Raw genomic sequence first — 25,531 nt, forward strand, 5'->3', positions numbered from 1 at the left:
TACCAAAGAAATGGTACGGAATTTAATAGCTGTACTGCAAGTATGCACGTTTTCCGATGTGCCGTAGTTACGTTTTGCAAACAAAACTCAGTTGCGCTCCTTGAAATCTTAAAGTTGGAATTGAAGGTCTGCGCACGTAGCTAGCTATCCTAGCATACCTGCCTAGACGGCTAACTACGACCTACACGTTTTGAACCATTCAGTAAACGCCACCAGGGTAGCTCTGCTGGACAAGTGGGAGCATGTATGGCCTAGAAGGAAGAAAGGAGTCAGAATTGGAAGTACAAACAGTTCATCAGAACAATTAGAGCAGTTAGATAGCTGATGGCCAGAGGTTGGTTTCCTTCAACACACACTATACCTCTTTTAAAAAGGAAGCCCACTAATGCTTAATAAATGTATTCCCAAGCAGATAGTTAGAAAACTCGAATCTTAAATAAATGTTCTAATTTGTCATAAAATGCATCATGAATTCTAATTACACCTACTCCAGGCAACAATGTCATGGACATGTAGCACAGTTAAAACTGAATTATTCTGGGGCATGTCTAATCTGAGGAAGGAGCAGCATTTTCAGATATGCCTGTTTTCTTCTAGCAATTCAAATAACTGCATAGATCTGTGGAAGAAACACTTGCTGCTGTGAGTAAAGCACTGTAGAAATGCGTGCTCTGTGCATACCCAGATTTCGATTGCACAATTCCAAACCAACACTGTTCCAGCCCCGCAGGTCATTGTGTAACTGGCATAGTGACTGGAAATGAGCCTGATTTATTTATTCCAGCCTAATTTATTTGTTCCAGATATCTATGGAGCTCCACCTTAGTGTCTGAGCTTTGAGGGCGATGTTAACCTGTCTGATCTTTCCTTTCCTCCTCGGGAAATTGATTTATGTTTAGCCTTTTGACCTCTCGATCTGGGTAATGTGCACAAAACGTAGAGGGTACTCATCCAAGCAGAGATGTCACTGAGCTGCCGTATTAATTTTCACATTCGCTGTCTGTACTTTGTGCCGTTTTGTCTAAATAAAGCATAGGATAGGCCATGAGATGACCACATACAAAACAGTACAGGACAAAACCAGCTAAGGATGTACCCGTATGAAATGTCACGGGCACTAAAGGTAATGGATACGTTATTGTGTTTGTATAGCACCCCAGCCCTATGAATTAGAAGCTAAAACTGTGGTGCTAACTGTGGTGCTGACTGTGCTACCTCTGAAATGCATAATGTTGGGGCTTCCACTTCGAAATACTTCAACTTATAGAGTATATTGGAGAAACATATTAATTTGTAGTGGTGAGATTCATAATTAACCTCACTCCAGTGAGAGAACTGTATGTTAGTTTATATACAGTTCAGTGAAAAAGGGGCAATAATTAAAATATCTTAAATCACAGTAGCAGTTTTCAATGGTAAAGGAGATTACATCGGACAGCCATCCGTTAAAACCACATGCCTAATATTGTGTAGGTCTCCCTCATGCCAACAGCACTGACCTGTCAAGGCATGAACTGCACAAGATCAGTGAAAGTGTCCTGTGGTATCTGCCACCAGGATGTTAGTAGCTGGTTCTTTAAGTCAGATTGGCCTTGTTTTTCCCGTACAACCAACAGATGCTTGATTAAATTTAGATCCGGGGAATTTGGAGACCAAGTCGACACCTTTAAGTCTTTGTTGTGTTCTTCAACCATTCCTGAATAGTGTTTACAGTATTATTCTGCTGAAAGAGACCACTGCCATTAAGGAATACCATTGCCATGAAGGTGTGTCCTTGGTCTGCAATAATGTTTGGTATTAGGTATTAAAGTAACATACACATGAATATGAGGAGCCAAATTTTCCCAGCAGAACATTGCCAAGAGCATCGCATTGCCTCCACTGGCTTGCCTTCTTCCAATAGTACATCCTGGTGCCGTCTATTTCCCAGATAAGTAATGCGCACATGCCTGGTCGTTCACATGATATAAAAGAAAACGCGATTCATCAGACCAAGGCCACCTTCTTTCATTGCCTCATGGTCCAGTTCTGTTGCTTACTTGTCCATTGTAGGCGCTTGCAGTGGTGGAGAGGCACCATGGCCATATAACCTCAAACTACTCAAATGCAGGAAGTTGTGATGCATTGTGTTTAGACACCTGTCTATCATAGACACAGTGAACATTTTCAGAAATATGTGCTACAGTAGCTCTTCTATAGGATCGGTCTTCAATGAGTCTTGGGCAACCATAAATATTGGTTCACCGATTGTCTTTCCTTGGACCACTTCTGGTATGTTCTAACCACAACATACTGGGAACACCCCACGAGATCTGCCTTTCTGGATATGCTTTGAACTGATCGTCTAGACATCACAATTTGCCCCATGTCGAGATCCAGATGCTTGGCCATTTTTCTTACTTCCAAATCAAGAATTGACTGTTCACTTGCTGCCTAATTTTTCCGCCCTTTGACAGGTGTCACTATAATCAGATAATCGATGCTATTCACTTCTTATGTTGGCTGAGTTAATGTTATGGCTAATCAATGTATGTACTGTCTGCTTTACATGGTTGAGCATTCAATTATCAAATGAAAAATGAGCTAGTGGGTCTCCACACATACACATTTACACATAACATAGCATGTTAAAGTACACAGGCTATAACAGCAAATGTGAATATGGATACGTGGCAGTCAAAGAAGTAAAAATGCTAAAAGGTAATCATATGAAGTTGTTTTAAAAACAGTATTAAAAACCGGTACGTCCCAATATACATGTGAAAGTAAAATGGCAAAAAGAGAAAGTGGAGCAAAACTGAAAAGGTAAAATGTGTAACTACTTTGCGGTAATTGATGCATTGCATATCTGAAAGGGGATGGATACCTGACTGCTTGATTTAGCGGATACCAATCACCAGTTACTCTCTTTTCTTGCTGTCGGTATTCACCTTGGCACAGATTCTACCAGCCTCTGAGACTGGTCGCATTCCCTCAGTTATGACGGTGGTGCAGAGTGTTGTCTAAAATCTCCCACAGATGTTCAACAGGAATGATGTCTTATGACTGCGAAGGCCATAGCATATCATTTACATCATTTATCACACCATTAAGTGACCATCATCATCCTGGAAATGACCGCTCCCAACTGGATAGAAGTACTTTATAATAGGATAAAGGTGATCAGTCAGAATAATTTTGGATTGATTTGCAGTGACCCCTCCATCTAAGAGGACAAGTGAACCTAAGTCCTGCCAGCAGAGTGCCTCTCGCAGCATAACAGCCACTGGACCACGTCACTATAGCAGGCCTGTACAATTCTTCTGGGGTACACCACTCATGTAGTGAACCACTTGTTGAGAACAGTAAAGGATGACTCATCTGGTCATTTTGTCATGTCTGTTGACCACTGCATAGGTTTTGCACAACTGAACTCTTAAATATTTACTGGTCTTTGTAGTGAGTAATACTTTACTAGCTGTGCCTATAGAAACACTAGTTGGTAGAGAGGTTTTTGTGACTGAAGCTGTCACCGTCCCTGCCTGATTAATAAATCCTCTTTCATGGTCACTTTGGTCTCTTGACATCCTGATCCAAAATCAAAGTAAGCTTGACCTGTTCAGGATTTTAATACCTGGCACTATATTAATTGCATTATGCAGTAATCCTGTCTGGAAACATCTGCACTCATTGAGTGTCTCCTCTTGTTAAAGGGAAAACCAGAATAAAACTTTCAGTTTTGTATGTATGTATATGGTCTGAACAACCTGATCTGCATGCCCTCTCTTGGTTTCTCCAATATAAAGCTGGCATGTTTTTTCCTCAGACTCAGACCTTCTACAGCCTTGGTGTGTTTGCTGTTAACAGCGTTGCTCTTCTGGACTGAGATCAGTGTTGTCCTTCATTCTTCTGATCCCTTTGGAGCCACTCCAGCAGTGGGGGGGTCACACCACAGGGACAACCTTGGTGTTAACCTTTCATGTTCTCCCTAGTTCCTCCTCTCTTTTAGGCTCTCTATCTGTCGTGTGTGTAATTAAAAAAATTATATATATATATAAATATAAATAAAACAAAGAAAAGATAAACAGGTCATTGCTGACGGAGGTTCTTCGACAGCTGTGTAAGCAAAGTGCTTCCACACTGCAATATTTACCACACACACAGATATAAATACACATGTTGTAGATGTATGGATCTGCCAGTGTTAAGAAATACTGAGTCTTGCCAAAAAGGTAATGAGTTTCCTTGCGGAGGTTTGGCTCCAACCATGGCGAAAAAGATGAATCATCTTACTATGATGTAATGTAGCAAGACTCTTAAAAAGTGTGTGTGTGTGTGTGTGTGTGTGGGGGGGGGGGGTTCTTCTCTTTTTACCTTGAGAAAATGCAGTTTAATGGAATGCCTAGTAGATCCCAGGTATTTTTCGAATCTAGCAGATACCTGGCCTGTTGCATAAAGATAGATGATGGTTGGACGCAATGTGTGTCTGCTCCTTTCACAGCCCCCAGGCATGTAGGATTCTTGAGAATGGTTGAGCAATTTACTGAATCCCCAGCCTTGATGAGGTGTAGACATGATGGGTGAAGACCAGGTGCTAATGTGCTTCTGCCCTTGTTTCTCTTTATGCAGTCAAAGGACAAGATGATGCGCGGCTCCAGGAGAGGCTGTGTCAGACTGCGGGTAAGGGTCCGCATGCTTTTTGTTTGTTTGTTTGTGTTGTTTATTCTAAAGCAGTTGTCTGTTGCAGGAAGCATTTTGCAGTGGACTAGTTTGGTGATGAATTGACTAAATTAATTGAAATGGCATTTCACTAGGTACCGTGTCCATGTCTGTAAACAGTGGTTTAACCTTGTTTTTAGAGTTGAAAGGTTTGATTTCTGTTCAGGGCAGTCCACCGCTTTGCCTTGATGTGCTTACACATGTAAGAAAAATGTTGATGTTCATGCTGACTGAATGAAAACAATTCGATTTATAGAGGTGGACAAAATCCATCATTACTGATGTAACAAATCTTTGCCACTAGGTGGCATGTATATGACTTGTAAGGGAACAGAGGTAAGTTGAAATGAAACGTTTGCACAACCAGTTTGTGATTTATATTCATTTTTTAACAGATGGGGGGGGGGCTGGCTTAATGTAGAACATTATCTTTTTTTAGCATTGGTACAAAGTTCAAATTAATACACTTTTTAGTAGTTATTGTGATGTTTCCTTTTAAAATATTAAGGGGTTTGTTGGAATGGATTCACACTGGCTGATTTCAGAAGGTAGGCATACACTGTAGCTGGGCAGAGTTTGGTTTCAGTTGGGTGTCACATTGGCTCTGTGTGTAGGAAGTGTATTTAGCGTAAGCCTTTAGTGTCTTTCAGGCTATATGGGATGTCTCATTGATGCTCGTTGTTAGCCTACCATGCCTCTTTAGAAACGGTGCCACCTGTTTTCCTGTTCAGGTGAGCGAGTGTCTGCATCTCTGGAAACTAGGCCTTCATGGTGTGTTTGTACTTCGTGCTGTTGTGTAATTGACCTCTTTTAACGGGAGTAGATTGTGATCTTCCTCTAGAGAGGAACACTACTGAGAGTGTCTCAATTCTTGGCCTATGTTGCTTGGTTGTTCAAAAGTCTTGTGGCCAAATGAGACAGTTTGTGGATCCACATATATATACATCAGATTTGTCCTTCAGGACCTGAAGAAGCAGTTTATGGAATGTTGTTTGTGCTGCCCAGACTGCTGCTTTATGTTCAAATTGGCTTCAGAACGTTTGGAATATTTCTGCTGCTGTGAGACTGATAAGATGACATGTGTGCATTAATGCTGGTTCCACCCTTCATGCGTAGCCTCTCCCTCTCTCTCTCTCTCTCCCCCTCCCTCCCACCTTCCTTCCTTCCCTCCCTCTCGTCATCTTCCTCCCCCCTCCCTGTCCCGTGCTCCACCCATTCTTCCCCCTTTTTCTTTCTGTGTGTGTGAGGGAACAGGGCAGAAAAAGCGAGAGAGAGAGGGAGGGAGGGTGAGTGAGCGAGAGAGAGAGAGAGAATGACGTGGCCTGCTGTCTGACCGTCTCCGTTTGGCTTGCTCAGGGAGCGGTGATCGGGATTGATGACGAGGACGACAGCACTTTTACCATCACCGTGGACCAGAAGACTTTCCATTTTCAAGGTGAGCCTTCCTCTGTCCTTCTTCCTCCTCTTTTTTCATTCTTGCCGCTTTTCCCCTGTTCTCATCCTTCCTGACCGAAACGCTTTTTGAGCGACTGCTCGCGTTGTTTGTTTATGCCATCAGCTGGCTGTTCACGTGCTCTCTTGCTCGCGCGCACTCTCGCGCGCTCGCTCTCTCACGCTGTCTCTGACCACTCTTCCCCCCCCCCCCCCCCCCCACAAATTCTTTCCCTTGGAGTCTTCCTTTTTCGAAAGTGCTTTAAAGTGGATTTATGCCATCAGCACCCATCATCGCCCGCATCCCGCCGCACGCGTCTCGCTCTGCCCGCTCGCTCCAGCACGGCTCGCTTCCCTGCCGCCGCCCGCAGGGCGACGGACCCCTGCGCTTGCTCTGAGGCTTAGGGCTGGGATTGGAGGACATCTGTTGCCTTCCCGCCTCTCACCTGGTCCCGTCCGCCAGGACCCAGGGCTGGGCCGGCGGGAGGGGTGGCCGCGCCCGCCTGCGCGCTGAGCTCCAGGTCTTTTACCTTGCTGTCACCGACCTCTCTATCCGGCTCGATCCATTCTGGCTCATCCACACGCTCCCCCGAGGGCTGTCTCACCCTCCCCATGCCCTCATTCGCTGCCATGTTCCGACACTGTCTGCTCTGGCTGTACAGCCGGAAGGGTAAGGCAATGCATGTCTGCATGCTTGGCTGAGGCTACAGTGGCTAGCGGCTTTCCGTGGGGGGTAGGGGGGTGGGGGGTGTGGCTTGGCATGGCACTGTTAGCACCGCCGAGCCGTTTCTGAGTAATTTATCGCCTGCCCTGGGTCCAGGTCTGCCTTGTGTCTGCTGGATGTTTTTGAGTCTGGTTACTAATGCGTCGCTCTCTTTGTTTGAGTATGTAATGCGTGCCAATTATTGTCTCAAATGGAGCTGCACTTTCTGAATACCGAGGCTGGTAGTCTCAGGCTGTCTGAATTATTTTGGAAACAGTACAATATACTGATCTGTTCTCAGCAGTTGTTTTAAGGAGCAGTAAATCGGGTTTTGCAGTCTGCTTTCCTGACGCACGTTACTGGTTGCGCTACATCACATGTCCCATGTCAGTATCAGAATAGGAGTAGCCTGCTAGTTTGACCTGACCTGTGACGGAAGGCACATCAGAAGCTCATCGCCTAAGATGCTTTTGGCTTTCACATCAGTATGTAGCCCATCATGCCTAATAATGGAAACATTTTACTGTAACTTTTCAGGCCTTGTACAAATTCACCTTTTTGCACTGTCAAAGATTAAAGCTCCTCTCCATGACCAAGGCCACAGACAGTCAGGGAAAGTGCTATGCCTGAAAGCATTGCCGAGGAATAGTGCAGCATCACTGGAGCACTGTCTCCGATTTCCCTCGAGTCTGCAGCTGAGGCTTGGGCTTCTGAGAGCAGTGTGAAAGACTCCATTTCCGCCTTGCTTCCGTCTCTCCTTCTCTCCTTCGCCATCTCTCCCTTTCCGTAATTTGGGGAGAAGGGCTGGCTCGGGGAGCATAGAGGAGGCTCGACGTGTGTGTGTGTGTGTGTGTGCGTGTTCTTCTAATGGAGTTGTAAGAGTGCTGAAGTGTCAGGTGTGATGCCGGTGTGGATGTGCTGTCATGGCACTGAGCACTGCCGCCTGGAATTAGCTGAAGCGGCCAGCCGGTACTAATAGGTCGAGCTGAGCAAAATGGAAGAAGTTGTCCGTGTTGACGCAGCATATTGGGGCTTCATGTCGTGCGAAGCAGCACGTAGGGCCTGCAGCCGTGACCCAAGTTCTCTCGAGGAAACGCAGAGCAAGTCTCTGCGCATGCTTGGCTGAGATGCCTGGTGTGATGTTTCCAGAGGGCCCAGAGTGCTCGCGCCGCCCTGCTCTGGGCCTGTGTCCGGCAGAGGAGCAGCTGCAGCCGAGGGAAGCACGCGTGCGAAATGAGGGACCATCTAGAATTCATCGACCTCTTCCAGCAGCCTGCAAGCAGTGGCCCTGAAAGCTCCTTTATTCCAGCAACAGCCATCCGTCGGGATGGGCTGGCTCGAAAGGGCCGGGAGCCGCTCGGCTTGCAGAGGAACCAGCATCGGGAGAGGGCAGAAGCAGACGAGGACCCCGGGGCAGCACGTAGGATGACGCAGCGGTGCTCCCTGCTCGCCTGGCGTCCTGTTTTTTGTTTTGTTTTTTTTTCTTTTTCCGTGCTGCAAGAGGCCTCACGACCTGCCCTGCGAGCTCGTGTGGAACTTGCTTTTTGCTTTCATCTAAGATGGAAAGCATTAGGTGCCTCTAAGCAGCAGGAAGTCAGGTTCTGAAACTAAAATGATATGATCAATAGAGGACGAAAAATCTGACTTGGTCATTTGGGTGATCTAGCCCAACGTTTGTGTCAGCCATTGAGCGAGTGTAAAGTAATGTGCATGAGTGAAAATGCTGTTAGCTGTCCTTCATCATCTTCTTTCTGTAGCCATTATCATTAGGAGGACATAGAATCTACCAGGCCCTGGATCTCTTAGCATCACACACACACACACACACTCACTCTCTCTCTCTCTCTACCACACCCCCATCCCCCGTTCTCTAAGAAGTGCTCCATTTTGCTTTTTGGAAGGAAGAGTGGGATACAAACTTGTTTACACACTTTCTCAAACCTGCCTTCACTGCTGTTAGTACAGTAGGGTGCATTATGTAACCTTTAGAATACTGAATCTAATACTCCAAGTCTGGAATTTTCCTCATGTTTTTTTTATATTTCCCTATCTGTTTGTGGCTAGTGTGGCCATTAGGATTACCCAACCCCTGCTATGGCTTTTAAAGGGTGACTTCTGCAGAGATGCACGTGTTATAGTTCTGTAAAGGCTGCAGTAGCAGAAAATCGCTCTACATGGCCTCAGCCCTTGTGTCAGTCAGCACAGGGAAGGGCAGTGTTTGTTTTGGACTGTATACACCGGTGCAGCGGCACTGGTTATAGCAGGTTACACATGGCGTGGCAGTTCTGCTTTAAAGGGGCACAAACCATGTGACTCTACGCTGGCTGCTCTCCGAACCCGTGAGCCGCATCCTAAGATCCGCCCATGGTTAAAGCAACAGGCAGATCATTCATTCCTTCTGCTGGGCTGGTGTTCGGTGGGTTTAGTCTGCTTGAGCACTCTATTAGCCTGTGAGTGCAGCCTTAAAGGGTACAGCACAGGAAGCTCATGGGCCTTCATCTGTAATGCAGATGTGATCCAGAATTGATTGTTGTGCGGGTGGAAGGATGGGTGGGTGTGTGTGTGTGTGTCTGTGCGTGTGTGCATGTGGGTGATAGTGGGTGGGTGTGCACCCTTGTGTGTGTCCCTGTCTTTCTGTTGGGATGTGGTTTGTTTACATGTGACCTGGATGGACGTTAATGCTGTTAAAAGTGCTGCGCTATATTTTACTGAACTTTGCCCCATTTATCGTCTAAGTGGCAGTTGTGTTTCATGCCCCATATTTCCTAATCTTCCTCCTTTGCAGGGGTAATATTTGGTACATGGACCAAATAAAACAACACATGCTTATTTCAACCCCTAAAAAAACAGTTGTTGGCGTCTTTTGTTAGGTTCTCCTGCGTTATTGCATTTATAGATATGCAACTGTAGACTGCAGCACCAATCATCAGCCAGCCTGTCTATCACATCACTGCTGAGTTTCTGACCACGGGGCCGCTGCTGTTCGGAGGTTCTTTGAGCGATAGACCATTCTCAACCCAGTATTATTATCACTGACGCAACATTGTGGGTGTTTAACTGGCTCAGCAGCGTTGCTGGGCTTTGACGTGTGTCAGTGTCAGTGCTGCTTTGAATGTGGTCGGCCACCAAAAAATAACATCCTGTCGTGGGAACCTATATTGAGCGTGTGGGTACAGGCTCAGTGTCCACCTACCAGGATTTGCTGTTGAAATGGCTACTTAGTTCCCAGATGCATGATTTGTCTTGCACCTCAGCACTTGGACACTGTCTTACTTAGACCCACACTGCCACTAACACTGCTCAATAATATTCCTTATTCATTTTGGCATTCCATTCATCAATCATCTCTTCAAAGCTGCTCTCCAAGGTGGAGAAAACACTCCTTTTTTTTTTCTTTTTGGATTTTGTGGTGTTTGAAAAGGAACCTTTGGAAACGTCTGTCCGTCACAGATTCAAGATGGCTGAACTATGTTGCAATGCTGTTGGGTTTTTTTTGTTTTGTTTTGTTTTTTTCCTTCCTATTTTAATTTTATGTTTGTCCGCTTTGTATACTTTACAAGCGATGCAACGGTAGGCAGAAAGCACATTTTATATTCCCTATTACACTCCAGATATTAAAGTGATCATCCAGGTTATTAGTACTACAACAAGCAATGGTTCTGGATAAATGAGCAGTGAGACAATTTTGTTAGCGAAATGACGGTGGCTGAAGAATTAATGTTTTGTAATATCCAGGACCTCCTTGATGCATTGTAGATAATTATGTTCTTCTGCTAACCAGATTTGATGCTTCAGAACAAATGAAAATTGCAGAAATTGCATTCAGTTTAGAGGTCAGACACCGGAATGCACAGAACGCCCAGATATGTTGATATTGCGGTTTGTGGATGGTGAACCCTTTTAAAAATTCACTGAAAAATTCTAGTAGTTTCAAATTTCTTGTGCTGATGTGGACTAGTCCTGATCTCAGCATGTAGCTCCTGCAGTCACTGGAGTGCCAGGGCTGCTGGCCATGGGCAGCACTCCCACTAAACGTGTTCGCTCACGTCTGATGTGAAAATGAACATCATGTCTTCTCTGAATAAAGACTAAAAATGGATCATTATGTGGCCACTGAATATTGATCAGGTAGTAATATTAAACCACTACTTGGACTGAAAAAGGTATGCTTGTAGTTCCAGGAAGAACAGTAAAGCACTCCTTTAAAAACCAGTGGTGTATGTTTTTTTGGGAACCATTTAATTGAAATGTTCCCTAAACTAAAATGTATAATTTTTGTTGGTATGTGGACTGATAAGTGAATGAAGATGGCATAGAAGTAAGTAAATTGCTTTGTGAGTAATGAGTGAATTAATCCTTGAGTGGTTAATAAGGCCAGTTCGCGTTGGAGCTCTCTACTATGTGGTGAGTAAATGCTTCGAATTAGTTATACTCTATCATACTAGACATGGTGGGCAATATTACTAATATGGTTTATTTTAATGAAGAAAATCAATCCTATATAGCACAATCTCTGAGAGGCTGAGTGAATTAAATCTCTTAAGGCTTATTTGGAAATGTTGTTTTTTTTAACACTTCCAAAAATGTTAAAAATGGTGCAGTTTCTGCTGGAAAAATAATGAGTGCTACTCTCTTTCAGTGAAGAGGCAGGGTGTGTGGGTGTGTGTGGGTGGGTGTGTGGTACTTCTCAAGAGCTACCACAGCAGAACCCTGGTCATCTCTGTCACTTTTCACAGCCGTCTTCATCTGCGTTGGGGATGCTTGTTCATCTCCCACATATTCCCATGTTTGTCTCCTCGCACTGCACTCTCTCTCCCATGATCACTCGCGCGCTCTCTCATGCTGCTCCTCCCTCTCGCCTTCCCTGTCTCTCTTAATTTCGGTGTCTTTAGGTTTCTTTGCCTGTTGCTAACGATCTGTGCGTTTTGGATGTGTGCCCCCACCCTTCCACAGCCCGAGACGCGGATGAACGGGAGAAGTGGATTCACGCCTTAGAGGGGACAATACTGCGACACGCCCTTCAGCTCCGGGTAATGGCTCACACTTCCCACGATGAACACACCGTCTGCATTCTTGGAGCATGAAGTCGTTCTTTAGGCCCGGATATGTCTATCTATCTGTCTATCTATCTGTCTATCTATCTGTCTAGCTGGCTAGCTATCTGATTATGTATTGAAGCACTTTATTGGGCTATGGTCTCTGTTTATGGAGTTGGCCTTGCAGTATGTATAGTAAAAGGTTAAAGGCTGAGTTCAGGGGCTGGGGGTGTACAGGCTTCTCAGTGTGTGCCAACCTGAGGGCCAACTGAATTATCTGGATAGCGACTTGCTGAGGACTTTACCGCAGCTATCACTTTCCTGTTCAGTTTGTTTCAGCTCTTTTTGCAAATTAATGCAGTGGTGGAATTTTTTCCCCTGCTGCCATCTTGTCAAACCATTCTAAATCTCTGTAATTCTGTGTTCCTCCCTCTCTCTCTCTCTCTCTCTCTCTCTCTCTCTCTCTCTCTCTCTCTCTCGCTGTCCCCCTTACTTACTGTCGGTTTCTCTTTGTCTCTCTCGTTTTCTGCCTTCCTCTGTCACTCATAAGGAAACAGTTTTTCCTCTGCTCCTTGGTCTCTGCCCACTAATATGTATACATCTGCTGACTGCCTGAAGCATGTATCTACTGGCCTGGCAAGCAGTGTCAAACCATACAGTCACGTGATGCCAAATCCTCCAAAGAGCCAATCGGAGATCTGTGTCTTCAAGCAGCCTGTCATTAGCAGAAGAATGCTGATCCAATCAGATCAGCCGTTCGTATCTGCTGCACGTTGGTAGGGCTGTTTTTACTTTCTTTTTATTTGAGGAAGTCTTTACTTCCTGTCATGAGTGCTCTCCGGAGGCAAACTCTGTAGACAAACAGAGTGTTTTGTTGATGTATGATATATGCTGATATATGCTGCTGTTGTCATCTTTTGGACGTGGATTTGGAGGTGGCCAGAGGAAAAACTGACTTGTGCTTAGAGAGTCACACTGGTGCAAGACTCACAGTGAGAGGTTGCTTTTCTAATGTCCCGGTTCCGCAGAGGGAAGTGTCCTGTGAGTATCTCTGTGCTTTGTGACATTGCGACAGTGTGAATAAGGAAAAATTTATGGGCCATAAGTGTGGATGTTTATATCCTTTAAATGCTGTATTATCTGGCTTGCTTTGGGATTGAAGGGGTGTGGGTGTGTGTGTGTGTGTGTGTGTGTGTGTGTGTGTGTGTGTGTGTGTGTATACATGCTTGTTCTTCTAATGGAGTTGTAAGAGTACTGAAGTCTCAGGTGTGATGCAGGTGTGGACGTGCTGTCATGGCACTGTGTGTGTGTGTGTGTGTGTGTGTGTGTGTGTGTGTGTGTGTGTGTGTGTGTGTGTGTGTATGTATGTATGTGTGTGTGTATGTGTGTGTGTGTGTGTGTGTGTGTGTGTGTGTGTGTGTGTGTATATATATATATATATATATATATATATATATATATATATATATATATGTATTTGTGTGTGTGTATGTATGTATATATAATATTAGTGTGTGTGTCTATAATATAATATTAGTGTGTGTGTCAGAGAGAGAGAGAGTCATAATTATAGTGAAGTACATTAGGTTTTAGAGAAACAGGACACATGGTTTCAGAGTTATCCCAGTAGTGAAGTACACAAGGTTTCGGGTAGAAACAGGAGGTTCTTTGTCAGCTGTGCAGGCAAAGAGTTTCAAAGCAGCTGAAGGATCTCTGCATGAAATGTCCTTTATATATATAATATATATATAAAATATAAATGAGAGAGGGAGAGGTTCCTGTTGCGACTCGTGAAATGGCGACTCACCTCAGCAGACGGCAGGGCAAGTCTAGCGCTCCGGCCTTCTGCTGGAGTTTACCAGCTGCCTGGTCCATGACTCGCCCTCCTCCACGGCACCAGAATGCTGTTTCCTGTCCGCTCTCCAGCACTACGAGGGCAAGGTTATAATGGTTAGTCGCAGACCGACTCTGTGCACACCAGAACATCTGCCTGCCTCTGTGTTCAGAGCCGAACAAGAGCCAGCCAGAGCTGTAGTGAAGTTTTTCCATTCTCTGTGTCATGTCACTACACCAGACTGCCATTCATTCTTGCCAACAATATGACTTCACGAACTGGCAGAGTTCCCAAATCCCAAAGGTAATCCTGTGGCCTGCATCCAGGAAAATTTGAGTTTCCTCAAACTTTGATTTTGAAATTTCAGTGACTTATAATGTATGAAACATAATCCGAAAATTAAAATGCCAGCTTGTAATTGTTATGTTAAATACTTATTTAGTGTCAGTTAAGTAATGAGAGGACTTTGTTTAGCATTAAAACTGTTAAACCATGGTGATAAGGTGATGACCACAAGGCTGTGAAAAACAAACCCCTCGTGAACAGAGCTTCAGTCTAATGTGAACATAAAATGGGCGTAAAATGGCAGTGACCATAAAATCACAAAGATGTTGATCCCATTGCTGTTAGCTGGCTAGCTTTCTATTGCAGTTTGTGAAAAGGGAAAAAACAGAAAATATGTGAAAAATTTTGACCCTGGAGGAGAATGTGTGAGGGCATTAAACACAACTCTCTTGCACAGGAAGATTAACAGATTAAATGTGCTCTCATTTAGGTTCATATCTGGCCTTGTGATATTTGAATGTATTATTGAGATAACCAAAGGTTTATTTATCTGCTGCATTAGTGATTTAGAGGTTATTTATACAAGGTAATAAAGATTATCTTTTTTTTTTTTTTCCATGTCCATCATTCAGATTCTTTACTTTTTTCCTCGTGTGTGTGTGTGTGTGTGTGTGTGTGTGTGTGTGTGTGTGTGTGTGTGTGTGTGTGTGTGTGTGTGTGTGTGTGTGTGTGTGTGTGTGTGTGTGTGTGTGTTAGGTGGAAACAAGGTTGAGGTTGGACTGGTTAAAATTTAGAACGTTGTGTAGAGGCGTGAGGCCACTGGTACATGTTTATAATGTGTTGGTTAAACATGTTGTTCTGCATGTATAGAAACAGCCCTTAAAATTATTGCCACTCTCTACTGAGAGTGGGACATGTGCTTTCCATCTGCAACTATGTCAACGTTTTACTCGAGTACTGGAACAATAGAGGTAGTCCTGCACCAACACTATAAACGTGTTTTATTCAAACACAGTTTGCATTTCTATTAAAGCTTATATCATGAAAACAAACTCAGTAGGTCACATGCTGTGTTGGGAGTAAATTGTCCCACCTTTGACCCCAGGAAAGACTTGCACACACATGGAAGTCAGATCACCGGCTGAGACTTTGACCACGTTATACGATTTTCACTAGTTTCACTATGCATGCAGTAAAACGGCTGGGAGCTGCTCATGGCTTTTCTGCACTTTCCCATGACGAACTACAGTTTAGCCAGTTCCCACCGTGGCAGTCGCCGTAACGTTGGTCAGGTGCCTCAGCTCAGAGCAGGGTCCACACAGGGGAGTATCTCTTAGTTCTCTATCAATATATAACCGTGGTGTTACCGCGACTCTTACAGTAGCAGCTAGTCTGTCGGCTAATTTAATTGCACTCTTAATGCTTAACAAGTTGGTATATACACCACAATTGAAATTGTGTGTTTGGTTTTTGTCATGCAGTAATACACAGTCAAGTCTTTTCAAAACTGAGTACTGGTAGAGAAAGCTTGTGTTGGTTACTGTTATGGGTTCTAATGACACAATTTGGGGGAAATCTGCTATTTCTCTGGAACAAATTGACAATATATGCTATCTGACTGCAGACTGTAAAATATATGGCTGTTCAAGTTAGAGCACTGTGCTGTATTCAAATGTATTTTTGTTTGTTTGTGACTTTAGCTTTGACAGAGATCAGCATGTCTGAAAAAGCGCTCACTTTTGGGTGTAGTCTTCAAAAAAAAAAAAAAATTCCATGTTGATACTTTTTTTCCCCTGTATGATGTTGCATCAGAAGGCTGGTGAGTCAGTTTGTTGCTGTGCTCAAAAGGCGATATGAGTTATATAGAAGGGAAAGGTGAAGAGGGGCTAAATGCTATCGGAAACTGATCTCATGTTACCGTTTAATTGAAGACAGAACACAGGCTGTACTTTCGGAAGCAGTATCTGTTTTGTTTCGAAAACACCCTTATGTATGTGAGCGGCAGTGCCTTGAGTCCTTTAACTTAGCCCTGAATTGTTGAAGTGTCCAGTCTCTTCCAGCTGTACACAGCCTGAACCTGCTGACAAGACTGTTGGAAGCCTAGGTTTGTCAGCAATGTAGTACCGTATATGTATCCCAGCCCTCGATCCCCGAAAGACATTCATATAAAATGCAGCAGTTACCCAAGTTGTTGTTCCCAGATGACTGTCACCTCACGTGTTGCTCTCTGTTCTGCAGTTTGGTGTTGACCCCTCTGCTCAAGCGGTCTGACTGCTGTTTCATGGTCGTCTTACTGTGGAATTTGAATAATCTCATTAGGTGGAAGTGGGGTCAGGCGAGGCAAGGCGCTGCCCACTCTCCAGGTCTCCTGCTAGCAGGAATGGCACACAGCGAAGCAAGGCTGGCATGGACGTGCTTGCGACCACACCAGCTCGGCATGACCTCTTTCGCTTTTGCTTCCAGGAGGCCGAGGCGGCGTTTGTTCCAAGTGTTCAGGACTTCGACAAAAAGCTTGCAGAGGCTGACGCGTACTTGCAGATTCTGATCGACCAGTTAAAGGTGGGTTTCAAGGCTGTCTGCAGAACGGGAGCTCTGTGGACAGCTGGCTGAGTTCAGAGTCGCACTGTTACTCGGGAGTGCGGCGTGTGCGCATTTTAACCTGACATAGTCATTGGATCTGAATGTCTGTCTAAATTTAGTTGCCTTTCCTCTGTCTTTGATCCCTCATCCTGCAGCTCTTTGATGAGAAGATAAAGGACTGCAAAGATGAGGAATCGCGCAAAGTAAGCCATCACCTCCATCTTGTTTTATAGATGATTGAAGATTTGTTCAAAGCTGTTGCTGTTTTTATATTGCAGAAGAGGATTTAATGTAGTTGTAGGTTATAGAGTTTCATTATACTGGAAATCCCATGACCTGGAAAAGCGTTTCATGACACACCTCTATCTTTCATTTCCACTTTTCTCATGTGGGTCTTTTTCTACAATTCTTTATTAGTCAAAGCATGTTTATTGAAACATCTCGCGGACAGATGCTGATGGAACTAATCTAATCATTTTCTGCTCTTTTTGCTTGTTTGTTTAAGAAAATTGAGAACCTAAAAGAAACAACTTGTGTAAGTATGTCACAGCAGTTTCTCCTCTTCTGGTTAGAATACTCGCATCAAAATCAATTCTGATGCTTTGCTGCTGTTTGTGTTTTTGTTTTGTAGAGTATGGTAGAATCTATCAAACACTGTATAGTTCTACTTCAGATTGCCAAGGTAAATATCTGTTTTACTTTTGTTATAACTGTATTAGTGTTGTGACACTGTTTACCGTGTGTAATCCTCTGTAGTGGTAATTTTCCTCTTGCCTGTGACTGTTTGTTTGTTCAGGCTGGTTCATAACATTCATACAGGTTCCATTTTGAGGGTTTGGAGAGGTGCTTCTCACACGTCTAACAATCCAAAAGCTTAAAAATATACCCCAGAAAATATAGTATTGTATTTTTGCTGCTCTCTCGAGGTGGAGAAATAGCCTTCTTGTTGGACAGTGGGTTAGTTCCTGCTCAGCTTTAACTGTTGGGGCCATTCCTCAATTCATTTCATTTTTCTTTTTCAAAATTTTAAGGATCAGAGTAACGAACAGCAACACGCAAACGGACTAATAGTAAGTTGTGACTTTCCTTCACCATGGAAGGGTCTGATTCAACCGATCGTCTCTCTTTTAGTCTGGAATTGCTTTTTCACTTTGGGGAAAAAGCCAAATCAGTAATCTGCAACAAGTGCATGCCTTTTACTATGGAAAATGGCTCTTCGTTGTCGCATCTTTTTCTCACTCTCACTTCCTTCACATTTTCACAAGTGAAATTGCTCTTTTCATCCTTGGTAACTTTCTGGAACACTTTTTTTGTTTTACTTTCCTGTCCTGTGATTCTAAAATGTGACAACTCGCATACATCTTTGCGTTGTTGTGTGACTGAGCCAATCTCTGATTCCTCCTACACTTATGTCTTTTAACATGCGCTCGTGCGTAACCTGTTTTATTACTTTTGTCCATTTGCACACTGGTTCACTGAGCCATCTCGGGACTAATAGTGGTTTATTTGTAAAAATGTTATTACAGGCTGTTACCCACACTTATATGCATATCATGTCAATAACTGCTCGCGCTAGTGCTGTAGTGACACACAATATGTACATGGTTTAACAATGATCAGGAACTGGTAGCACAACACTCTTTGCTTTGTCCAAGAAGCCACTGTTCAGAAATGCCTCATGTTACATTGGGTTTATACTGGTAGCAGGAACACATGATACAGGAACACATTAATAGCCTGTGTGTTAGCATGTTATGGTTACATGCAGTTCTGATTCCAAACTAAATTAATGGACCAAACTGACACTAAAAGCAAATTAATAGGATGGAATTATATAGAATTCTGTAGAAGCAACTTCAGAGCTCTATATAGTCAACCCTCTGGAGATCCAGGCACTAACCCTTCACTCTGCCCTCCACATCTCTTTGCCTCATTGATCTAATCCAATCCATGCCATTCGTTGCCCAAATTTCTCTAATTGGCTTTTAATTAAGAACCGCAGACAAATCCACTGTGCAGGGCAATGAGATTGTTCCAATTAAAACCAAATATTCCAAATTAAAAGCTTTGAACATCCCTGAAGAGAGAACCCTCTCCAAATCTCGTTCATGACACCTGCAGCCATCATCAACCTGCAGCAGTAAACAGCACGGTTTCTGCATGCCTAGTTAACTTCTGTTTTCCTCTTGTGCGTGTGTGTACACGTGTGCCCATTTGTGCACACGTGAGTGTGTTTAAATCAGGAAGCAGAACTGATTTTTCGTTACCTGCATGAGATCTGCAGTGGCGACATTGGGGACGTGTGTGTGTGTGTGGTAAAGTGGGTGATCAGCCTGATGCTTGGAGTTATAAAGTGTGAAATCTGTTTTGATTCCAAACCCATCTGTAAATCATCGCAGCCCTTGGGGATCCAGGCAGCAATTTGCCTTCTTTTTCATGTGTTCACAACAGTCAGACACTGCTGACTGCAGCTCACGAATAGGTCAATAATGAGATATTTTGCCTGTTTATAAACACTACCAAGTTTCATATTGTTCTGGTGGGGATGTTCCACAAGTTATTTGAAATACTGTATACTTCAGATACTAAAAATGATGAGCGAAAGGCATCAGGGAAGCCAAGTGCGTTGAGCAGACCTTGGGCAGTAATAGTGGAGCGTCCCAGAGTGTCAGGGGTGTCCTCAGAGAGCTCGTGTGTTGTGTTGTGTGCAGAGCACCATAAACCCAGTGGATGGAGTTTATCAGCCCAGCCCTCTGGACACCTCTGTAGTCAGTGCCACTGCCATGCCAACACACTCCACCCTTCCCACAGGTGAGGTGGAGCAGTCGATCTCTTGCTTTCTGTGTCTCTGTCTTTTTTTTTCTCTCCATCACTCTGTGACTCACTTGCACATAGTCTGTTCCCTTGTTCGTTTATTTTTTACTTACACGGGTTTCTGTGATGTGGAACTTGGTCTTCTCTTCATAATTATAGTGAAATTCTAGTCATTGCTTCTGTATAAAGCATGTTCTGAGTTTCAGGTATATGAGCTGTTTGATTCAGTTAATCAGGAATTGTACGTGTAAAGTGTTTATCTTTTATTTGACCCTGAAGATGGAGCTCAGGTTTGTAAAGCGGAACAGAGGCCTTCTTCTCTACCAGTGGGTCCTGTCGTCACGGTGATGGGCAGCCTTCAGACACCCACTCCCAACAGCACAGGTACAGTTCCACCATTGCTAGTCACAAGGCAGTATACAGTATTGTATACTTTACAACCAAACATGGGTGTGTATTCACAGAATATAATGTTCAGCTTCAGACTCCAGCACTGTTCTCTGTAAAGCACTTAACATGGTTCATTCTGTTGTTTAGAATGTATGACCTTTATCCTGACCCGTGATCGATGAGCTTTTTAAACAGAATAAGTGTTTTAGGTTTATTCCTGTTTCTTTTTAAATATAATTCCCTTTCATGTTACACTTCAGCCAGCAACATCCTGCTGAATTGCACGTGAACGTTTACAGATGGGAACGTACCTGAGGCAGTGAGAACATCCGCATCGCAGCTTCAGAGTTTTACTTCGTTAGAGCTCCTTTTAAATTCTCTTTAGGAATGGTAGCATGTGCCAGCATGCACAACCTGCTTCCAGGAGGCAGGGAACTGTATGCTCTCCACAGCAGGTCATTAACGCCGTGAGCTGGCGTGCACACACAACACATTCTCTCCTCTCTCTCTCTCTCTCTCTCTCTCTCTCTCACTGCTCCCACTGAGCTGCACAGTGAGCTGATGAGCTTGGCATAAACCACAGCACACTCAATGCAACCAGAGCAACTGCAAACCAGCCAGCTGAGGGGGATGGGAGAGGGGGAGCAAGAATCCTCAGAGGTGCACCTGGATGACAGTGTACCCTATTTGAATTAGTGTTGGTTTGGAATTAGATTAGGGTTGCAGTTTTTGTTGACTGTCAGAATTAATGGGTACACACACACACACCTTGCTTTCTTTGCCCCTGTGGAAATTTAGGGAGCGGCCCTTCCGCCCCGAGCAGCAGTGTGACCTCACCCAGTCACATGACGGTGCCGGCCCGCTCCGTCCCTGACTTCTCCTACTCAAGCAGCGAGGACGAGTTCTACGATGCTGACGAATATTACCAGAGCAATGCGTCACCCAAACACTGCATAGAGTGAGTAACACGCACACGCCCACCTCAGCAAATTAGTGCATAGCGATACTTTGGCATACTTCTCGCTCACGCCATATACCACACACACAACTTGACAAGTTCAGTCACGAGCTACAATTACACCCAGGGCTTCCTGATTTACAGCGAAGTAACGCTCACACCACATGACTGCACACGTACACTGTGTAGGCACTAGAATGTACAGGGCCGTGTCAAGGCTGTCTTGTCTGCTTTTGGCTGAAGCCCTTCCAGAAGCCCAGCGGCAAACAGCGAAGGAAGTTCAGCTCTCAAGCGACCTGACACCAACGAGTCCCTCAGCTCCTCCATGTCCAACGGCACGACCGACGCAGGTACACGCGCGTGTGAGAGCATGCAGACACGCGCGCGTGCGCACGCACGCACGGGTAAATCTACTTGCATACATATGAATGAATTGCGCACGGGCATGCGCGCACACACGGACACGCGCCCATACACACGTATGTGAAAACACACCTGTGAAAACCCAAACAGAACCAAATTTCTTTTTTTTCTTTTTTTGCACAATCAAAGCATTTTTATTCAGGTAAAGAATACGTTCTCTGTCCTCTGAAGGGTTTCCGCTGGACTTCATGTACTATTATTTCCCCTGCTAATGAAAACGCACACATTCATGTCACAATCCTCGGGTGTGGCCTATAGCCCCCTTATAGCCGGGGGCTTTTCTGAAACGATGCCCGAACAGACTCGTGTGCTTTGTCCACACGCCAGCGCACGTCTTGCCCAGCCCTGAGCCCTTGTGTGTGCTGTCCTGCTTAGACCAGTATGACAGTCACGACGAAAGGGAAGACGAAGGAGAGGGCGAGTCCGTGGAGGAGCACAAGAGTGTCATCATGCATCTGCTCTCCCAAGTGCGGCTGGGCATGGACCTCACCAAGGTAGCGCCTCTCCTCCAGTTTCCCCTCCGTGTCCGGCAGGCTTCTCTCCTCTCCTTCGTCTCCAGTGTGGCCTTTCTCACTGCGCATGCTCCTGTGCTCCCCAGGTGGTTTTGCCTACATTTATCTTGGAGAGGAGGTCGTTGTTAGAGATGTATGCAGACTTCTTTGCACATCCGGATTTGTTTGTCTGGTAAGGCGTTGTTTCTCCGGCTTTTATTGTCCATGGTTATCACTCGGCTGCGTGTACAAACCCCCTTTTGGGGAAAAAAGGTGGGAAATTTTGTAGAATGTAATAAAAGTAAGAGTCTGTGAATTGTTTATTCTTTTGAACCTTTATTTAATTGACAAATATGCAAAGAAAAGATGTTTCTTATGTTTTCACTGAACGGCTTGATTGTATTTTGTAAATATAAACAAATTTTAGAATTTGTTGCCAGCAACACTCAAAAAAACGTTGGGACTGGGGCATTTTAACCACTGTGATGTCAGCTTTCCTTTAATCACACTTTTAATTGTTTAGGAACTGTTTACTAATTGTTGCGGTTATGCAAGAGAAATTTTTGCCCATTCTTCTTGCTTGATACAGTTCTTCAGCTCCTCACCAGTCCATGGATCTCTGGTTCTTCTCTTCATGATGAGCCAAACTATTTTGATAGGAGGCAGATCTGGGTTGCAGGCGGGCCAATCAAGCACACACTCTGTGTCTACAAAGCCACATTGTGGTAGAATGCACAGAATGAGGTCTGCTATTGTCTTGCTGAAATATCTATGGAATTCCTGGGAAAAAGATGTCTCGTAGATGGCTGCTTCTGTGTTTCTAAAATCCCAATATATGCCTCCGTGTCAGTGGTGCCTTCACACCTGGAAGTCATCCGTGTTGTGGGCATTGGTGCACCTCTACACCATGACAGGTGCTTTGCACCTTTAGTGGATAACGGTCTGGATGGTCCCATTCATCTTTGAGATCTTGATATCCATTTTCCAGAAAGCAAAATGTCTGACCTTTTACAATATGTTTCTTCCACTGTCTTTGAGCCATCAGAAATTAACTCATGACCAGAGGACTCGATAGTATTTCTGCATAGATTTGGTGTATAGCTTTTCTTGGTTTGTTGAATTTCTCTGTGCAGCGGCAGACTGTTAAGTGGCAGCAGTTTTCCAAGGTACTCTCCAGCCTGTGCGGCTGGACATATCATGGTAGCATGACGCTTTCTCTCGTCACGAAGGCCACTCAACGGTAGTTTCCGGCCTTCGTGGGATTTCTTGGGATTCCCTGAAATTTCTCACAATATTATGCATGCTAGAAGGTGAAAGATCTAAATTCTATGAAAACTTGTGTTAAGAAATGTTCTTTTTGAGCTATTTGACAATTCTCATGAAGTTTGGCACAAAGTGGTGAGTCATGATCCAGCTTTCCTTGCAAGGACTGAGCCTTTGTTAGCTGACCACCCAGTCATGACACCTGTGGAATGTTTCAAAATAGTCTTTCTGGTTCAAAACGGTTTAGTATTCTCTACACTTTTCAAACTTATTTTTTTTCACTGTCCCAACTTCCTTTGAGTGTGTTGCGGGCATCAAATTTGTTTATATTTACAGTGGAAACCTTAAATCATTTCTTTGTACTTTTGTCAGTTAAATAAAGATTCAAGAGAATTTACATTCCAGATATTCTTGTTTTTACTGCATTTTACAAAATATTGCAACTTTTTCAGAAATGGGGTTTGTACATTTGCTAAATTATTTTCGTACCATCCATCTGCTTAACCAGGCAGAGAAGCAATAGTTACTTTTTTGGACATTTCAAACTCTTTGGAGTTAAGTTCAGTTTATTTCGTTGTTTGCTTATGTAGTCTGTTCTGGAGCCATTTTGCTGGGGTCTTTTGGATGAAGCTGGCTTTGTTTGATTAAAACTGAGTGTATTTGTTTTTTCTAAACTTCTCCAAGCGATTTTTATTCTTATGGTTGATTTATTTCTGCTTGATGTAATCATAATGCATGCTTGTGTTTGCACTGCCCATGTGTTCGACTGGTTTAGATGTTGCATTCTCTTGCTGAGTGCACTTGTGTTTGAATGCTTTGGTCTGCGCTCAGCATCGCGGAGCACGCGGAGCCCAGGGACCGCATGGTGCAGGTGCTGAAGTGGTACCTATCAGCCTTTCACGCTGGCCGGAAAGGATCTGTGGCCAAGAAGCCCTACAACCCCATCCTGGGAGAGGTGTTCTTCTGCCACTGGGAGCTGCCGTCAGAAACCGAGGAGCCTGCTACTGTGGTGTGTGTGTGTGTGATGGGAAATATATTTTTGTAGTCAATGCAAAAGCTTTATAATTTTATATAACTGTGTGTGTGTGCGCGTGCGCAGGAGCCTGTTTCGGAAGGTCCAGTGCCGTACTGTAGCCGGAGCAGTGTGTCATTTGTGGCAGAGCAGGTTTCTCACCATCCCCCCAGTGAGTGCTCCCTGTGCTCTCCTTCTCCAAAGCAGAAGACCCATTTCACACACTTTTACAGGAAGTTCTTACCATCAGCCTTTGGGACCCCCAGTCCTGTGAACACACAGTAGTCACCTTTTTCTCTGTACTGGTCCTCTACTCTGCAAAAAAGACTTGATTTGTCAGCGTACACCAACACAGGACGTGCGATTAAATGAAAAAAATATATTAAAATAAATGTCTTTCTTTAAATAGCGTTGTAGTGATGGATCACCAGCTGTTTGTCGTGTCTTGAGTCTGTAGAAATCCTTATTTGTCTCATCCCTTTTGCAGTATCTGCATTCTATGCTGAGTGCATCAGCAAGAAAATCCAGTTTAATGCACACATCTGGACTAAATCCAAATTCCTTGGAATGTCCATCGGAGTACACAATATTGGCCAAGGTGAGCACGCAGCGTCAGTGCTCAAAATCATTCATTCAGGCATTGTAATGATCTGTAATGATATACTGATTTATGTATCTTCCACTGTTTGTTCTGCCCATCTTTGGACCGCTGCAGGCTGCGTGTCCTGTCTGGAGCATGATGAACACTACATTCTCACTTTCCCAAATGGTTATGGGAGGTAAGTCCCGCCCCCCCAAGCCCCTTTCAGTTTGAGAGATGGCCCATGTTTCAGGCTCTCAGCAGGACATCGTCATCATGCGTTGGGCCTCCCCACAGGTCGATCCTTACCGTACCGTGGGTGGAGCTGGGCGGAGAGTGCACCATTTCATGCTCCAAGACTGGCTACAGTGCCAACATTGTGTTTCACACCAAACCCTTCTATGGCGGCAAGAAACATAGGATAACGGCGGACATTTTGTGAGTATATTTCGTTAGTGGGACTTGGCAGTAGCCGAAGAGTTTGCGAATCTCCGTATTCAGGCGTTTTGCCACAGCGATGACGACGTTTACTACGCGTGGTCCCTTATGCGTCGGCTTCTGCCTTTCTCTTACAGCGGCCCGAGTGACAAGAAACCGTTTTGCTCCGTTGAAGGAGAATGGAATGGAGTGATGTATGCAAAATGGGCAACTGGGGTAAGTCAGAAGGACAGGCCTTAAATGTCCTGATTCTACGAAGCTGACTGCATTATTGTTACAGATTTGTCTGATATAGAACACTACCAGAGACATACTGTAAAAGACTCATTTAACGGTGTTTCTGTTTTTGTTTTTACATACCAGGAAAACTCTGTGTTTATTGACACAAAGAAAATAGGCATTATTAAGAAGAAAGTGCGGAAGTTGGAAGATCAGTTGGAATATGAATCCAGGTGGTGAGTGACATGCAGTGACTGGATTATTATTCCTGATCTCACAAAGGCTCTGGCGTGGTTCATCAGCAACACCTCAAATTTAGTTTGTGAAAAGGACTCCTTTTCTCATTCTAACCTGAGGGACAGGTTGGCATGGCCAC

General features: G+C 44.3%; 1 protein-coding gene across 6 annotated transcripts in view; it reads left to right on the forward strand.

Moving 5' to 3' along the window:
• The window catches only part of osbpl9 (oxysterol binding protein-like 9), a 28,507-nt gene that overhangs the window by 701 nt on the left and 2,275 nt on the right, over positions 1-25,531 (forward strand). The window contains exons 2-22 of one of the 6 annotated variants that reach the window (XM_027016011.2): positions 4,609-4,659; positions 6,055-6,133; positions 11,786-11,862; positions 16,451-16,546; positions 16,723-16,770; positions 17,073-17,102; positions 17,199-17,249; positions 17,599-17,637; positions 19,279-19,378; positions 19,661-19,765; positions 20,570-20,729; positions 20,973-21,133; positions 21,528-21,646; positions 21,751-21,836; positions 23,738-23,915; positions 24,006-24,090; positions 24,406-24,516; positions 24,634-24,697; positions 24,796-24,936; positions 25,074-25,152; positions 25,300-25,391. In XM_027016011.2, coding sequence (XP_026871812.2) covers positions 4,609-4,659; positions 6,055-6,133; positions 11,786-11,862; positions 16,451-16,546; positions 16,723-16,770; positions 17,073-17,102; positions 17,199-17,249; positions 17,599-17,637; positions 19,279-19,378; positions 19,661-19,765; positions 20,570-20,729; positions 20,973-21,133; positions 21,528-21,646; positions 21,751-21,836; positions 23,738-23,915; positions 24,006-24,090; positions 24,406-24,516; positions 24,634-24,697; positions 24,796-24,936; positions 25,074-25,152; positions 25,300-25,391 — 1,952 coding nt within the window. Of the gene's footprint in view, positions 1-4,608; positions 4,660-6,054; positions 6,134-11,785; positions 11,863-12,677; positions 12,910-16,450; positions 16,547-16,722; positions 16,771-17,072; positions 17,103-17,198; positions 17,250-17,598; positions 17,638-19,278; positions 19,379-19,660; positions 19,766-20,569; positions 20,730-20,972; positions 21,134-21,527; positions 21,647-21,750; positions 21,837-23,737; positions 23,916-24,005; positions 24,091-24,405; positions 24,517-24,633; positions 24,698-24,795; positions 24,937-25,073; positions 25,153-25,299; positions 25,392-25,531 lie in introns of those variants that run through there. The other 5 variants (XM_027016013.2, XM_027016012.2, XM_027016014.2 and 2 more) reach the window with 5 other exon arrangements.

This window comes from Electrophorus electricus, chromosome 23 (genome assembly GCF_013358815.1).
Source record: "Electrophorus electricus isolate fEleEle1 chromosome 23, fEleEle1.pri, whole genome shotgun sequence".
Taxonomy (NCBI): Eukaryota; Metazoa; Chordata; class Actinopteri; order Gymnotiformes; family Gymnotidae; genus Electrophorus; species Electrophorus electricus.